This window comes from Gouania willdenowi, chromosome 17 (genome assembly GCF_900634775.1).
Source record: "Gouania willdenowi chromosome 17, fGouWil2.1, whole genome shotgun sequence".
Lineage (NCBI taxonomy): Eukaryota > Metazoa > Chordata > Actinopteri > Blenniiformes > Gobiesocidae > Gouania > Gouania willdenowi.
In genome coordinates, this window is record NC_041060.1 from 3431506 (window position 1) to 3448746 (window position 17241).

The 17241-nt window shown below is 36.0% G+C and overlaps 1 protein-coding gene and 4 non-coding genes across 7 annotated transcripts in view; all 5 read right to left on the reverse strand.

The window, feature by feature from the left end:
* Positions 1-17241, reverse strand: part of ano8a (anoctamin 8a) — a 30968-nt gene extending 13727 nt beyond the window's left edge. For 2 of the 3 annotated variants that reach the window (XM_028473480.1, XM_028473478.1), the window contains exons 1-15: positions 16897-17241; positions 12968-13078; positions 11369-11501; positions 9891-10029; positions 9726-9822; positions 8582-8698; positions 8126-8253; positions 7891-8052; positions 6451-6603; positions 6238-6364; positions 4706-4761; positions 4557-4631; positions 2748-3245; positions 2376-2555; positions 1369-1560 (exon numbers count right to left, since the gene is read on the reverse strand). In XM_028473480.1, the coding sequence (XP_028329281.1) occupies positions 1369-1560; positions 2376-2555; positions 2748-3245; positions 4557-4631; positions 4706-4761; positions 6238-6364; positions 6451-6603; positions 7891-8052; positions 8126-8253; positions 8582-8698; positions 9726-9822; positions 9891-10029; positions 11369-11501; positions 12968-13078; positions 16897-17071 (2343 nt within the window). In that variant the 5' untranslated portion in view covers positions 17072-17241. The remainder of the gene's footprint in view (positions 1-1368; positions 1561-2375; positions 2556-2747; positions 3246-4556; positions 4632-4705; positions 4762-6237; positions 6365-6450; positions 6604-7890; positions 8053-8125; positions 8254-8581; positions 8699-9725; positions 9823-9890; positions 10030-11368; positions 11502-12967; positions 13079-16896) is intronic. The other variant, XM_028473479.1, reaches the window with a different exon arrangement.
* trnak-cuu (transfer RNA lysine (anticodon CUU)) lies at positions 4172-4244 on the reverse strand. Its single transcript has one exon. It is a non-coding gene; the product is annotated as a tRNA-Lys (tRNA).
* On the reverse strand, positions 7267-7339 carry trnak-cuu (transfer RNA lysine (anticodon CUU)). The gene has a single exon. It is a non-coding gene; the product is annotated as a tRNA-Lys (tRNA).
* On the reverse strand, positions 10717-10789 carry trnak-cuu (transfer RNA lysine (anticodon CUU)). The gene has a single exon. It is a non-coding gene; the product is annotated as a tRNA-Lys (tRNA).
* trnak-cuu (transfer RNA lysine (anticodon CUU)) lies at positions 12272-12344 on the reverse strand. The gene has a single exon. It is a non-coding gene; the product is annotated as a tRNA-Lys (tRNA).

Consider the following 17241-nt stretch of genomic DNA (forward strand, 5'->3'; position numbering starts at 1 on the left):
TAAATGTCAAAAATCATGTTATGCCTCCTCTTAACTATACGGTCGCAGTAAATACCTCAAACTAACTTTTGTGATGTTTTTCTGGTAATTTTAAGCACTTTTAAATGATAAACACTTTAAAATAGCATTCTGTTGGTTATTGTCTTGCATGAAACGAGTGTGATTGAACAGCAATATTTGTAATTCCAATTTCTGGAGAAATCATTCCACAACAATGTTTTCATTTGTAATTTTTCAGTCAAACACATGTTCGTTGTTCTCATTTCTAACTTTTCAAACATAATACAATTTCTTTGTTCTCCTTTCTTCACTAGGAGACCTCTCAGTGAAGGTCTGGTAAGCGTCTTCCTGTGATATCTCACCACAGGGGGTCAAAGGGCATTGGGACCGTTCTTTGAACTTATAGCATCCCACAGTATCTGTTTGATAAGGGGGAGAAGAGGGATGTTCTTCTTTTGATCATAAATGTCGCAGGGAGGTAATATAGGGAAAAACTGTCCTTGGATTCTCTGGTCCTTTTGTTTGGCCGGAAGGGGAGTCGTAAAAGAAGGGTTCATACTACGTACTTCAAATAGCTGGTTCAGTCTTAGCGGCTCCGGTATTGAGTTCACAGACCACATAGTGGGGTTAGTCCTGCATCTCAGAGTTACGGGGGCAGTTGTGTTTACACAGTTCGTGATAACACAAAAACAGGCTCCTTGGTTAATTCTTGCTAGCAAAGGGGGAGGCTTTACGCTTGATGTGGTTTGTTTCCTACACCTATAATTCTAAAAATTGCTACAGTTTGACTAAATCTAAATCAAAAAGGCTAAATGTTGAATCTAAATCTAAATGTTAAATGTTAAATCTAAATATAAATGTTAAATCTAAATGTTAAATCTAAATGTTAAATCTAAATGTTAAATGTTAAATCTAAATATAAATGTTAAATGTTAAACATAAATGTTAAATAAAATCAAAATTTGAAATGTTAAATCTAATTGTTAAATCTAATTCTAAATGTTAAATGTTAAATATAAATCTAAATGTTAAATGTTAAATTTAAATCTAAATGTCACGGATGGAAATAAATATTTAGCTAATATAGAAATTCACCGGAAGTACCAAAATAAAAGCTCATTGACAGAATGAACGCTACCTGAAATTGAGCCGAAAACGGGCTTTAAAATTGGTGGGGTAGATGAAGCGATGAAGCGAGCAAAAAGCACGACTATGCTCAAGCGACTCATAACTATAGTCGCTTAAGTCGCGTTTGGTGTGAATGCACCTTAACATTACATTTTTAGTTTTTAGAAACAGAAACAATATTAATTTTTGAATTTTAAAAATAAAAATGATCTTTAATTTTGAAAACACGTACACACTGACCTGCCACTGGCCGATGTTCTCCACCCTCTGTCCAAAGGGTCTCTGTAGGCCGGTGCAGAGCTTCAGGGCGTCGCTGCGTATCTCGATGATGTTGTTGACCAGGGCGCACATGGCCGCCAGAGGAAAAGCAGACGAGAAGAGAACCACGTAGCCGAACTGGATGAACATCTCCTGGTAGTCCTGAAGCGTGTCCTGTTTACACACAAATACACACAGTGAGGAATTATTTCACAATGATTTCATCTGAAGGTTTTCTATACGGAGACGTATGAGGCGGTGATTGTAAAGTTGTGTATGCTAAACAAACAGCAACTATTTTGTATCATTTAGTAACAAACCACATTTACAAAACCTATGTGAATTTTTTATTTTTTTTCACCAGATTTACAGCAATATTTGTAAAATTTGGGATGATTTTTTTTTTCTTCCTAAAAATAAAATCTAAATCTAAATGTTAAATCTAAATGTAAAATCCAAATTTAAATGCTAAATGTTAAATCTAATTCTAAATGCTAAATATTGATTTAAATCTAAATGTTAAATGCTGAATTAAAACAGCAAATTTGAAAATATTTAGGTTCACCGGGACATTTAGATTTAACATTTAACAGTTAGATTTAACATTTAGATTTATCATTTAGATTTATCATTTAGATTTAGATTTATCATTTAGATTTAGATTTATCATTTAGATTTAGATTTATCATTTAGATTTAGATTTATCATTTAGATTTAGATTTAACATTTAGAAATCAACATTTAGATTTAACATTTAGATGTAATATTTAGATTTAAACGGATCATTTAGATTTAGCTTTAATATTTAACATTTAGATTTAACATTGACATTATATTTTTGCTAGAAAAAAAAATCACAAATTTTGCAAATATTGCTGTAAATCTGGTCAAAGGTAATGTAAAAAAAAAAAAAATCACATACATTTTTAAACGTGGTTTGTTGCTAAATGTTGCAAAATGTTTACAATGCGTGCCCAATACAGACGCACCTCATACGTCTGCATGCAGCTCTCGATCTCCGCCTGCGTCAGAGCGACTGTTTTGGGTTCTTCGGGGGGGTCTATCCATGACTTCTTGTCGTCCTTCCCCTCGTTGAAGGTCCTTCTTCTGTGACACAGAGCGTCAGATTCCTTTGGGAAAGATGTGATTGTGTTTTCTTTGATTTCCTGCTGAAAAACACACACGAGGACACAGATATTGTTGCTGTATGACTGGAGAAGCAATGTTCAAGTGAAGAGTTTATTCAGTTTTGATGGAACAATGGATAGATGGATGGATGGTTGGATGAATGGATGGATGCAAAGACAAGGCGGGCAGACCAACCAGTTGTGAGATGGATGGATGGATGGATGGATGCATACTTGGGTCAGAGCTTCACAGTCACTGTCCTCATCACAACAGTCAAACATGCTGGACGGATCCATCCCGTCCTCCACCATTGTCGGACTATCCTCCAGACATCCGACGTTGCCCGTCGGACGCTCCGCCCTCACGTCCTGGTAGTCCACCTTCTCTGTGAAGCTGACTTTGCGCTGCTTCAGGGCGCTGTCGTCCATCTCCCACTCCTCCTCCGACAGCCTGAAGCCGGCCTTCAGGTCTCCTCGTCTCTTGCTCTCCTGGTTGTTGTTCCCAGTGTGGCCCCCAGGGGCCGCTCTGGGGTTCAGGAAGGAGTAGAACGTCATGGAAGCCTGGGCTTTTCCCAGAGCTAGCCGACCGTACTTGAGCGCGATGGCTTGGAGCAGCTCCCACAACACTTTTGGGGTGAAGACGCCCAGCTTGTTTTGTTCGTACAGATAAGGCTGGAGAACCTCTTTGATGTTCTGGAGGAACTGACGGAAGATCAGCAGCGTGGCTAACATCTGAGAGATAAAAAAGCAGAATTAAACTGGGTTTCCACTACAGATTTTTGCTCAGTAAAATCAATAATTGGGCTTTGAACGTGTTTCCATTGAACGTTGTTTTGGGCAGGAGTCTCAAAACTCCCACGAAATCTCATCCCGCGAGAGAAGATGGATGCTCTAAACCTCCTTATAACACTCCGTATTCCTTTGTTGTTTCACGTCATGGCAGTAATAATTTTTAGTATAACCCTAAGAAATGTCCCAGTCTCCTCTTCTGTCTACACGTACCCCGTCATGTTTACTCGGAGAGAAATGGCCTGTGACGTGTATTTGTGGAAAAGGTGCTTACATAGCGCTTTTGCAACACATTTCAATATCCAAACGTCTGAAATACCTCCTCATGAAAGCATAAAAGTTTTTCTGCGATATTTGAGTGTTTTTTTTTGAAATTTGTGTGTTCCCATTACCAGTTTTTATTGCGCCATTTAGATTTTGCGCATTTCCGAGGGCAATGGAAATTTAGCTTCTGTCTCCACTTCTGTCTATGTTTTATCGGGGAGAAGCGGTCATGTGACATTTCAATATCGAAAAGTCTGAAAAACCAACTCATGAAAGTGTAAAAACACGTTAGCGATATTTGAGTGATTCACGGCTCAAAAATCGCACACAGTGTAGGCCCGCATTTAGAAGCGCTGTTGACTGATCCTTGTCCAACTTTTAACATTCTAAAGTATTTTAATTTTGTGTATATAGTTGTAAAAAAGGGGGGGTGTCATGTGAAATGGTCCCAAAACATGCATGTGGGACATTCTCGTGTCATATTGCGGCTGGGTCACATATTCTGCATTTTCCATTGGTTTCATGTGATTCCTGTAAATTGGAAGACATGGTCTTCATTCAGTGGATTGGACTGTTGCTTCAAGAGGGTTTGTTCAAAATGCTTGCGCCCAACGTGGGGCTCGAACCCACGACCCTGAGATTAAGAGTCTCATGCTCTACCGACTGAGCTAGCCGGGCTATTTCTTTCATCACTGCATGCATAGCTATCGCAAAACGATCTCCCTACATGTACCGTTAAACTTTTGATAAAGAACAAAAGTAAAAATGAAGAATAAAGAATGAAGTTTTTTCCTGATAATATTTGGACTTTATTCTCATAATATTACAAGTTTTATTTGGTACTATTACGACTTTATTCCTAAAGTATCAGTTCAGATGATTCCAAATGCAATGGATGTTAGGCTAAGAAAGCAGTGAGTTGACTTTGGATAAAAAAATATCTTCATGTTAAACATCTGTGACGCTCTGCCACGTTTGTGAATGTTTTACCTCCTTCAGACGCTCCATGTCCTTGAGGTAGAAGCCGATGTAGAAAAGACTAAGGTAAGAATTGATGAACTCAAACTGTAAAGAAATCAGAAAAAGCAGATTCACTGTCATTTATTAGTATGAAACAGTTGAAACCAGGAAGGACTTACAAAAACCATCTTGATGATGAGATTATTCTCGTAGGCACTCTGAAGTCTGTAGTTCTCTGTTCGTAGAGAGAAAATAAGAGAAATAATCAAAATAGGTATTGCACATCCACCAAATCATTTATTATCTTTATTAGATATGGCAAACGGGCAGCCAAAAGTACACAAATAGACTCAAAAAGAAAATCTGACCACAAAAATGACGGAGAAAAACACACAAAATGTCAACAAAAATTCACAAGTGAACAACAAAAATGACTTTAGGAACAAAATCTGAATACAAAAACACAAAAATGACAAAAATTCACAAAAGGAGAACAAAAATAAACAAAATGACCTAAAAAGTCACAAAATGACAACAAAAATTCAGAAATGAATAATAAAAAAATTACTTTAAAAACACAATCTGAAAACAAAAATGCGAAAATTACAAAAATATTCAAAATGACAACAGAAACACACAAGAATGAGTCCAAGAACAAATTCTGAAAACAGGAAATGACAAAAATACACAAAATGACAACAAAAATTCACAAAATAAAAACAAAAACACACAAACTGACCACAAAAAGACCCCACAAAAACATTAAATGACAAAAAGAATAAGAGAAATATACAAAAAACACACAAAGTGGCATAAGAAAATACACAAAATAGCTCCAAAAACACATACAATTATGATTAAAAACAAAAACAAACTGACAACAAAAAAACACAAAATGACGCGTAAATTGACTACAAAAAATCACAAGTGAACAACAAAAATGACTTTAAGACCAAAATCTGAAAACAAGAATCTGAAAAGACAAAAATACACAAATGGACAACAAAAAACAACAAAATGACCTAAAAAAGTCACAAAATGACAACAAAAATTCAGAAATTAACAATAAAAAAAATACTTTAAGAACACAATCTGAAAACAAAAATATTCAAAATGACAACAGAAACACACAAGAATGAGTCCAAGAACAAATTCTGAAAACAGGAAATGACAAAAATTCACAAAATAAAAACAAAAACATTAAATGACAAAAAGAATAACAGAAATATACAAAAAACACACAAAATAGTTCTAAAAACACATACAATTATGATTAAAAACTGACAACAAAAACACAAAAACACACAAAAATACACAAAATAACACGTAAAATGACTACAAAAAATCACAAGTGAACTACAAAAATGACTTTAAGAACAAAATCTGAAAACAAAAATACACAAAGAAGACAAAAGAAGGACCACACAAAAACACATGAACTGACAAAAATAGAAAAAGTTACAGAAATACACAAAAATGACTCCAAAAACACACAAAACAACCAAAATACAGTACAGAAAATGACTCCAACCCCCCCCCACAAAAAACCCTCCCAACATAACGAAGGAAAAACACACACAGCCTTTGTTATTTCCTGTATCAATGCTCTGATTTGTCATTATTCTAAATGATGACATTAATGTTATTAAAGTGGCCTTCAGAGCAGAAACAATGACATTTGATCTATTTTCTCCTCTTGTGTGTCTCTCACCCATGTCATTGAGCCAGTAGGCTATCTTCTTATAGACCTCATCACACACAGTTACAGTAATGGCCAGCAGGATCTTAGGGATGAACCGTGTGATACCAGGAAGCTCCTGGATCTCCATCACCACTTCCTGTAAAGCCAGAGACACAAACACATGTAACTTGTTCTTCACACTATCACACAATCACACAGTGCTGTTGCTGAGCTAATGCTAACCTGTAGCTCCAGACAGAGCAGCATAGCGAGGAAGACGAAGCAGAGGCAGAGGAGGCAGATAGGCAGACTGACCAGCCAACGAAACAGAGCCCTCTTCCAGGGGGGGTAGTAGAACTCCTCACAGCCTGTTATAGGACTGCAGCGCTTCACCCCCTGCACACAGAGCACAGAATGAAATATTAATGAATCTGTGAGATGTCATTTCTGTCTTTTGATCATTAAAGCTTCTTTAGACATTTTTAGGCTGAGCTACCGGACTCACTTTCTTCTTCTTCATCTTCTTGTGTACACTAGTTAAAATCACTACTCCTCTGTTATTCGTGAACAGATCAGGCTGAAATTTGGTTGCTATAACCTATGGATATGTACACATCGACCTGGTTCCGCTGGAGATTTCTTCCTATAAAAAAGAGGGAGTTTTTTCTTCCCACTGTTGCTAAATGCTTGTTCATGTGGATCTTGTTGGGTTTAATAATAATAATAATACATTTTATTTAAAAGTGCCTTTCAAAACACCCAAGGACACTGTACAGGGCAGTCATTAAAATAAACACAATAAAAACATACTTGGACTTTACTACTATGGACTTACATACTGTGGACTTTATATTTTGTTCAGCACTTTGAGATGAGTTTGTTAAATATAGTTAAATTGACACAGGGTATTTCCGTGTCACATCGGGGACAGGTGATAATGATTTTGTTGTAAATTCTGTGTTTTCTATCGGTTCTATGTGATCCCTGTAAATTGGAGGATACGGTCATCTTTCAATTTGTTGGACTGTTGTTTCAAGAGGGTTTTGTTCAAAAAGCTTCCGCCCAACGTGGGGCTCGAACCCACAACCCTGAGATTAAGAGTCTCATGCTCTACCGACTGAGCTAGCCGGGCCTGAAATATTTCTATAATTTTAGGACATCGTCAGGTGTCAAAGTGAAGTATCAGGTGATGGGACTAAATGGATGACTGAAATGTCCTCAGGCTTCAAAATAAAAGTAATCAGACTCAACGGCCTCAGGCTGTAAAACACAACATGGCATTTTATTTTGAAGGAACGGGAAGCGCACATGACAAAGTAAGTTGAAAAAGCCGTTCCTTCCTGTAGCAGTTAAGCCACGCCCAGTCTATACTATAAAGTCTCCAAAGAACAATCTATGCTATGCTAACTAGCTTCTCAATACTCACTAATCCTTTTTATCTGCAATTCTTTCAATTCAAACTACTCCCTAAAGATAGTCCACAAGTGGTTTTTATTGAAGGGGCGGGGCAAACGGTGACGTCACAAACCTCTATTCTCAGCCAATAAAAAATGTGATTGTAATAGCCAGGTTTCCACCCATAGAGGGCAGTCACAACAAGACATTTTACAACAAAATATGGCAAATTGAAACACTTTGAATTCCTTTGAATCAAAGTAGCTACATTACATCATCAAAGCTCACCCTGAACTGTGGCCGCGGCTCCTCCAGGGACTCAGCGGGCGTGTCCAAAGTCCCCCACCTGTACGCTAGCTCCGCCTCCCGTCTCTTCCAGCGCTCCAGAAACAAAGTTGCCCACACAACGTTGAAAAGGGCGAAGACAACACAGCAGATGTCCTGACTGGTCTGTATGGGAACAGGAGAGAACACATGTCAGCATTTATGTTTTAGCTAACTTTACTGATGTGATGTGAAGTACCTGATCAGCCTCAGCCAGGATCCACAGGAGGAACCCAATGACTGCAGGGTACAGCATGGAGTTGGTGTAGAAACCCAACCAGGCAAAATACATGCCGATCTTCACTCCAAAATAGTCACAGATATTATCTAGAAAATAGATAAAAACACCCTAAATGTTATATCCTGGCAGATATGTAGCAATATTAGGCTAAGATGTTCACTTCTGGAAGAAAGCATCAAAATGTGTACTTAAACCATTGGTTCCCATCTTGTATTGATTGATTTTAAATGGGAACCATTGGTTTTTCCAGTGTAGATCCCATTAAAAATGTATTCCGTGTACTCAGAATCCCTCTTGTACAAGTGTGCATGCTTTCTTCCAGAAGTGAACATCTTTTTGACATATCTACTGGACTACTAATGTCTCAGCAGCTGATGAGAATCATAGAGAGATGAGGTGGACTTTAGCGTATACCCAGAGGCTGCCTTTCACACACGGCCTGGACCCAGGACGTCATCAGCTGGTTGAGGATCCTCTGCTCATGGAGAGGAAACATCTGATGGATCACGCCTCGAGTCACCAGCTCTGGAACTGAACGAGGTTCACTGTTATTCTCAGCCTCATTGGCTGCACTAAAGTCTCGTGCAGACGTGTGCAACTGGTGGCCCGGGGCCCCATAATTAAACACACAAAATACCAAACAAAAGGGCAAAGTTATTCCAAAATCACATAAGATGTGTAGAAAAACACAGAAAAATATACAAACAATAACATATGCAAGAACGACTCCATAAAACATATAAACTTGCAAGATAATCGACAAAAGGACAACAAAAGTACACAAAATTCCTCAGAAAATACAGAGGTAAACTACAAAAATACAGAAACGTATACAAAATAACAACAAAAATATCCCAAAATTACATGAAAATACAATAGCCAAAAAGACAACACAAATACACAAGAATGATTCTAAAAAAACATACATAAACAGAAATACAGAAAAATATACAAAACGACAAGAAAATACACAAGAATGACTCCAAAAAACACACAAAATTCCAAAGAAATAGACAAAAGGACAACAAAAATACACAAATTGAAGACAGAAATATACAAAATTACTACAAAAATATAGACGATGAATACAAAAAAAGTTCACAAAAATACTGAAAAATGTTAAAAATGACACAAAAATCCTCCAAAAATACAGAGGTCAACTACGTATGTGTTAAAATTCAAAAATATGAATACAAAAACACACAAGTTGACTACAAAAACACTGAAAATCACAGGAAACTGATCAAAAAGACAGCAAAATACACAAGACAAACAAAAATACAGAGATTAAATACATAAATATAGAAAAGTATTCAAAATAACAACAAAACCAATCAATCAAATCAAAAATACACAATTACATTAAAAAAAATCACCAAAATATGACAAAAATACATTAATTAACAACAAAAATACACAAAATTACTCCAAAAATAATGTTTTTATTTTTTGATGAGTGCTATGTGATGAAATATTGTTGCAATTGGCACAATATAAATAAAGATGAAATGAACTGAATTGAATCTGGTGTTTATGAAGTGATTTATGGAGCACGCACTGATTGGCTGTCCCTCCAGGAAGTGAATGTTATGAAGCTCCTCCCCCTGTTTGGCTCTCAGGTTGTCCAGCCAGTATTTAATGATGCTCTGGCGCTCCTGAAACAGATGTAAAGTTACCATAGAGACAGAACTGTCACATGACATCATGTGTGTATTTTATAAACCTGTGAGGTGAAAAAGCACAGCTCGCTCTCTATGTTCTCATAGATGTTTTCCTCCTCACAGCAGAAACGTCTCATCCCACCTCCGTAGTGAGGTTTGACCGTCTTATGCATCCCCATCTGCTCCGCTCCTCGCAGTAAACTAAGATGGGGGGGGGACAGCTTTTAACTGGGTTGATGGAGATGGAGCACTAATCTGCACCAACAGCTGGATGACAGATGTTAGATGGATTATGGGTGTTAGGATCAAAAGCAGGTTTTAAACTGTAACTAGTAATAGTTTCAGAGTATAAATCGCACTAGTACATACTGTAGGTCCATTTGTAAGGTTTGTATCACCTTCTAGAAAAAAAACAATAATACAAAACAAAAGCTGGGTCATATTGATTTCGTTGATTGGGAACGTAAATTCTGCGTTTTCCGTCCGTTTCTTGGGATCTCTGTAAATCATAGGAACTGATCATCGTTCAGTGCATTGGCCTTCAAGAGGCTTTAGACGCAGATTCAGAGGTTTCTGTGTGTGTGTCCCAATGAATCTGTAGTTGTTTATATGCTGCTGATAGCGCTAAGCATAACAATGACAGCGTCTCTGAGAAGAGACCTTGGCAAATGTTATCAGTGTACGATTGTATCTGGCCTGCATAGGGGAGTGTGTGCAGGACCAGGAAAGATTCTGGAATCACATCACCCATTATTGTCCAGTTTAAACTAATTGTTCCCAATTTCTGTCATTTCTAAATCAATTTTTTCCCCACTATAATTTGCAAATTTTTTAACCAATTTCTGTGGTTCTTTCAGTTCAGTAGTGCTTTTGTTCATAAAAGTCCTGCGCCCAACGTGGGGCTCGAACCCACGACCCTGAGATTAAGAGTCTCATGCTCTACCGACTGAGCTAGCCGGGCATGAAGACCTACTACCTCAGGCCCAGGAAACCTGTGTCTCACAACCCCAAAGTTGAGAACCCTTGACTCAGAGTTTATTTTGTGATAGTTAGCATCATATTTTCAGTCGAGCTGAAAAAATATACCCAAGGATAGGTTGCTCCACCGTATTAGTCGCTCCCTATATATTTAATAATAATAAAAAAAATTGCGTCCTTTGCCCCGGAAAATATGGTCGTTAGCTTTGATAGATTAGCAAGCATGCTATTGCTTAAAAAATGCTAAACAGATCAAAAACAGCTAAGTTTGAAATATGTTGATTTATTTCCTTACAATTCACAGGAAGCACTTTGAATTCCAGATTCAAGGTTTGTAATTTCCCATATTCATGCAAAGCTACGATTACCAAGCTAAACTAAATCAAACTTAGCAAAGCTAAACTAAGCTAAGCTAGAAAATCTCCTTAATTTGTCGTATTTGTAGCGAACATTCTGCTTTTTTGGCTTAAGAGACACTTATAAAAGTAAAGATCAAACGTAAAGAACTATTGACGTTTCTGCACAAACACACAGTGACTCACAGTGTGAGTTTCAGTCTTACTTCTCAAAGGTGGTGGTGATGAAGAAGGCGTGGGCCTGGGTGTGTTTATGCTGTCGGACCTGGATGCTGACCTGTGGGATTCCAACACGGATCTGGTTCAGGAGCCACAGCAGAGTGTGGTCGTCTATGGTGTCTGCAAATGAAAAGACATTTAGACAAAATATGGAGACATTTTTATTTTATTGTTATATCACTGGTTCCCAGACTTTTTCTGTCGCCCCCTTTGAAGCATGAAAAACTATCAGGGCCCCCCTTCACAACAAGTTTTCTTTTTTTTTTTTTTTTTAAATTGGTAGAAAAAGTGACCTTATTCAAATCTCATAAAAATAACTTCAAATGTGCAATTTACTGCCCCAACGTAAATGCACAAAATGACTCAAAATGGTAACATGAAAACACTAAATGACAAAAAAACACACAAAAGGACTGAATAATACACAAAATGGCAACAAAAAAGCACATTTGAAACCAAAAAAAATACAAAAACACACAAAATGACTCCAAAAACAGAAAAGACAGGAAAAATATACTAAATCAAATACACAATAACTTTAAAAAATAACGTAATAAAGCTCGTTATTAATAAAGTGCAAAGAAGAAAAACAAATTTTGGGACCAATTTTTTATTTCATTTTGGGGAAATGTTGTGAAATAATATGAGGAAAATTGCTAAATGTAGTTCTTTAAACAATTTTAAGTTTAAAAATGAAACGGCATTTATATTGATTTGTATTGATTTTGGGATACATTTTTAATTTCATTTGAGAAAAAATTGTTAAATTAATTAAGAAATAATAATAATTAAAAAAAACAAGAGTTGTTTACAGAACTTTAGAAATGATGGGAAGATCGTGAGTCGTGCAAATATTGTTGCATCAAGAGATTTTGTTCGTAAAAGTCCTGCGCCCAACGTGGGGCTCGAACCCACGACCCTGAGATTAAGAGTCTCATGCTCTACCGACTGAGCTAGCCGGGCCTGAGGACCCATTAATTTGAAGTAGAAACTGGAGTAATAATAAGGCAGGAAAAAGTGAGCCAAGTTTGGTATAGTTGTAGAAAAACGGTAAAAAAAACAAACAAAAACAAGCTAAAAAAAATATTCTTAGTTTCTTGAAGGTATTTGCGACCCCTTCCCAGTGTCTCACAACCCCAAAGTTAAGAACCCCTGGTTCAGAGTTTATTTTCATTAAATTTAATTAAATTTGTGTATTTTGAGGGACTAAGATATCTACAACTGAAATATTAATTTATATTCATGCTTCTCTATCATTTTTTCTTTTCCCTACGGGCCAAAATGGATGCACTAAAGGGCCAGATTTGAACCCCCGGGCCTTGAGTTTAACACTAGGTGCTTTAACCCAAAGACTTTCAGAATGTAAGAAAAACCATGATTATCAAAAGTATTTTTCTTTAGGATCAAAGGATGATAAAACAGGAAAGTTAACAATAAATACTATCCTTAATGACTCAAAACTTCACTGAAAACTTCATTTTAACGTCACAACACATTATTAGTCAAAAGGGACACGAAGGGCATCTTATTTTGCCTGATGTGAGTAATTAATTTTGAGTAGAAATGTAGAAAAAATGATTCTCTACCTGGGAACGTCATCAGGATGTCACAGTTCTCCGTGGGAACCATCTTCAACCACGACTTTCTAGACATGATGTAATGACGAGCCTGCAGGAGTCGCTTCCCAAACAGTTTGTCTGAAGGAAAACATGATGGAAGAAGGTACTTTAGAATCAAATGTGTGTGTGTGTGTGTGTGCGTGTGTGTTCCTATAGTATATTCTAGTAGTTTGATTTGACTTCAAACCTCTTCTTTTTTGGTTTTGTCGTGCCAGTAATGAATACCCGTGAGAACTTGTTGTTTTGCTCATAAATAGATAATCTGCAGCTCAAAGCTTATTATAACCCAAGCCTTCATAGAGAGTGTGTGTGTGTGTGTGTGTGTGTGTGTGTGTGTGTGTGTATCCCTGTATCAGCACTTTTCATCCCACTGCTCCATCACTATGACCCAGTGATGTCACTGTGTGCTCGTTACGTTACGTAGGCAGAATGACCACCGCTCTGCTCATTGTTCACTGAATTATTCACTGTCAGTCACACTGGGGGTGTGATCAGCACTCAGTGTATTATATCACATCCCCCACATTCACCACGCTCATCATAGAGAGCTGCTGTCACATTATAGTCACACAACCAGAATATCAGACATGGGGAAACTGGTCTGCAGGCGGTTCTTCACAAGTAAATGCACAAAATCAATCCAAAAGTACACAAAATCACAACAAAAATGCACAAAATGACTCCTAGAAGATACAAAAAAATAACAAAAATACACTAAATAACTCCAAAAACACAAAAAAATGAACACAACATGCACAGGTCACTCCAAAAAGACACAAAATGAAAACAAAAACATAAAAGGACAGAAAAAAATACACAAAATTACTAAAAAGATACAAAATAATTATATGCAAAATAACTAGAAAAACACAAAATGGCAACAAAAAAAAAACACAAAATGACAGAATAAATGCACATAATGGCAACAAAAATGCACAGATCACTCCAAAAGAATAGAAAACCAGAACAAAAATACACAAAATGACTAATAAAGATACAAAACAAGAACAAAAACACACAAAATAACTGCAAAAACACACAAAATGGCACCAAAAATGCCAAATCGCAGAAAAACACAAAAAGAATCACAGAATGATACACATAACAACAACAAAAACACACAAAACCACAATGAAAAGACTCCCAAAAACACACAAAATGGCAATAAAAATATACAAAATGACGACGAAAAACATGAATGTTATCAAAATACACAAAACTACTAAAAAAAAAGATACAAAACAAGAAAATCTAAAAACACACAAAATGGTAATTAAACCACAAAAAAACACAAGAGAATGAGAGAATAATACACATAATTACGTCAAAAATGCACAAAAGACTCCAAACACACAAAATGACTAAAAAGATACAAAACAAGAACAAAAACCAACATAAAAATTGAAAATAACAAAAACAAACAAAATGGGAACAAAAATACACAAAAAGACTCAAAACAAGAACAAAAATGCAGAAGATAACTGCAATAATACACATAATGACAACAAAAACATAAAGAATCACAGAAAAACACAAAAAAAATCACAGAATGATAAACGTAATGACAACAAAAATATACAAAAAGACTTCAAAAACACAAAAAAAGACTACAAAAACAGAAAGAATACACAAAATGACTATACAGATACAAAATGAGAATTAAAAAAATCATACAAATTAAGAATGGCAACAAAAAAAACACAAATGACAACAAAAATACACAAAAAATGACTACAAAAACAGAAAAGGACAGAAAAAATACACAAAATTGCTTACAAAACGAGAAACAAAAAGCATCACACAAATTAAAAATAGCAACAAAAATACAGAAAATAAGTGCAAAAATACACATAACGGAAACAAAATCACAGAAAAACACAGGAGTGCACACGTAGCAGCCTGAAATCACCTGGCTTCAGTGAACCTATTTATATCCTGCTTCATAGTACAGCTGCTCTCTGACAGAGAATGTTTGGTTAGGTGAAGCTAACTGAGATAAATCCAGGATATAATTATCCAGCTTCATAATACAGGCCATAGATGATAGTCAGTTGTTTTAAATCCAGATCTAAATTTTCCATCCATCCATTTTCTGACCCACTTACTCCTCGTTTCATGAGGATCTACATTTTAATTTCTATAATGAATCCCAGCCTGACTCTGTTTAAATGATGTGAGACGCCATCAGTAAATCAATCCTAGAAGTTCCTGAGCAGAAGAAGCACTTTACTAATAATGACGTAATGCATGAGTGTGTTTGGATAAAGTGAATGTTACTGATGAGCTCTGATTGTCTATGACATAACGAGTTCCTAAACTCTGTCCTCTGTGTCATTCATTCATTCATTCATTCATTCATTCATTCATTCATTCAATCAATCAATCAATCAATCAATCAATCAATCAATCAATCAATCATTTAATCATTTATTAATGAATGAATTAATTAATTAATTCATTCATTCATTAATTCAATCATTTATTAATTAATTCATTCATTCATTCATTCATTCATTCATTCATTCATTCATTCAATCATTAATCAATTAATTAATTAATTAATTAATTAATTCAGAGCAACATAAACATGAGATTTAAAGACTCATAAAAAGAAAACACACAAAAAAATGACAGAAAAAAGGGCGGGGCCTTTGCACAATTTCTAAATGTTTAGCTTTACGGTTGGTGACCTATTTAACATTTAGATTTACATTTACATTTAGATTTAACATTTGGATTTACATTTAACATTTACATTTAGATTTAACATTTAGATTGACATTTAACATTTACATTTAGATTTAACATTTAGATTCACATTTTTTTTTTTTTATTTATTCAGTTTATTTCCGACATGGTTACATTCACTTTTTTTTTTTTTTTTGTACATGCCGAAAAAGGAGACGAGAGAAGCAGTTTGCTTATCATTAAACATTAAACATTTAGATTCACATTAAACATTTAGATTCACATTAAATATTTACATTTAGATTTAAGATTTAGATTTATTTCTTAACAATGATATAGAACATGCTGTTTTACATGAATTTCTATGAGCTAAATGTTTAAAATATGTTGGCTTTACACTTAGCGGCCAATTTAACATTTACATTTAACATTTAGATGTAAATTTAACATTTAAATTTACATTTTACATTTACATTTATTTTTTAACAATGATATGATGGAACATGCTGTTTTACATGGATTTCTGTGAGCTTAATGTTTTAAAATAGGTTGGCTTTACACTTGGTGACAAATTTAACATTTAGATTTAACATTTACATTTAATATTAACATTTAGATTTACATTCAACATCTACATTTAGATTTATTTTTGAACAATGATATTATAGAACATGCTGTGAATTTCTGTCCCAAATGAAGGAAAAATTAGGTAAACGTGAGGAAAGTGTGAGCTAAATGTTCAAAATGTTTCGGCTTTACACTTGGCGACCGATTTAACAATTAGATTTAGATTTAACATTTAGATTTAGATTTAACATTTAGATTTAGATTTAAATTTAACATTTAGATTTAATATTTAGATTTAGATTTAACATTAAGATTTAACATTTAGATTTAGATGAAACATTTAGATTTAGATTTAGATAGAAAAGTGAGCTAAATGTGAGGAAATACACACCGAGGCCCAGGCAGTGAAGTAACAAACTCTGATTATTGTGCAGTAAAATCCCCCATAATGCACTGCCTGTAGAGGAGCAGAAGTTATAGCTGCTGCTCACTCATAATAAACTGATACTCAAGTGTTTCTCCTGCAAAGCCCTGAAGACCAAACACGCGCACACTCACATGCACACGCACGAATGCTGTGCACAGGCCTGTGAGAGACGTTACAAAGCCTGGTATGACTGCAGTGTTCTGAATAAACTCACCGAGCACTATGGAAGCTACAGAGGATCGTTGATGATGCTGAGTCCCGGTCCCGGTCCCGGTCTCCTCCTGCTGCTGGCCCTCACTGGGTCCGCTCCCCCCGGTCCTCTCTCCAGGTCCGGTGCTACCGTCCATCGTCGCGTCATCCTCCGCAGGTGCAGTGGCCTCCGCCTGCATCACCGAGAAGATCCAGCAGCTCACGGTGCCGCTGCTGATGATGATGACGTCACATGCACGCGGTGTTTTATTCAGACGCGGCAGCGCGCACCAGCATCGTGACTGCGGAACGTTTATTATTACATTAGAGACACATGTGGAGCCTCAGAGATCTATGAGGATTATGTTAC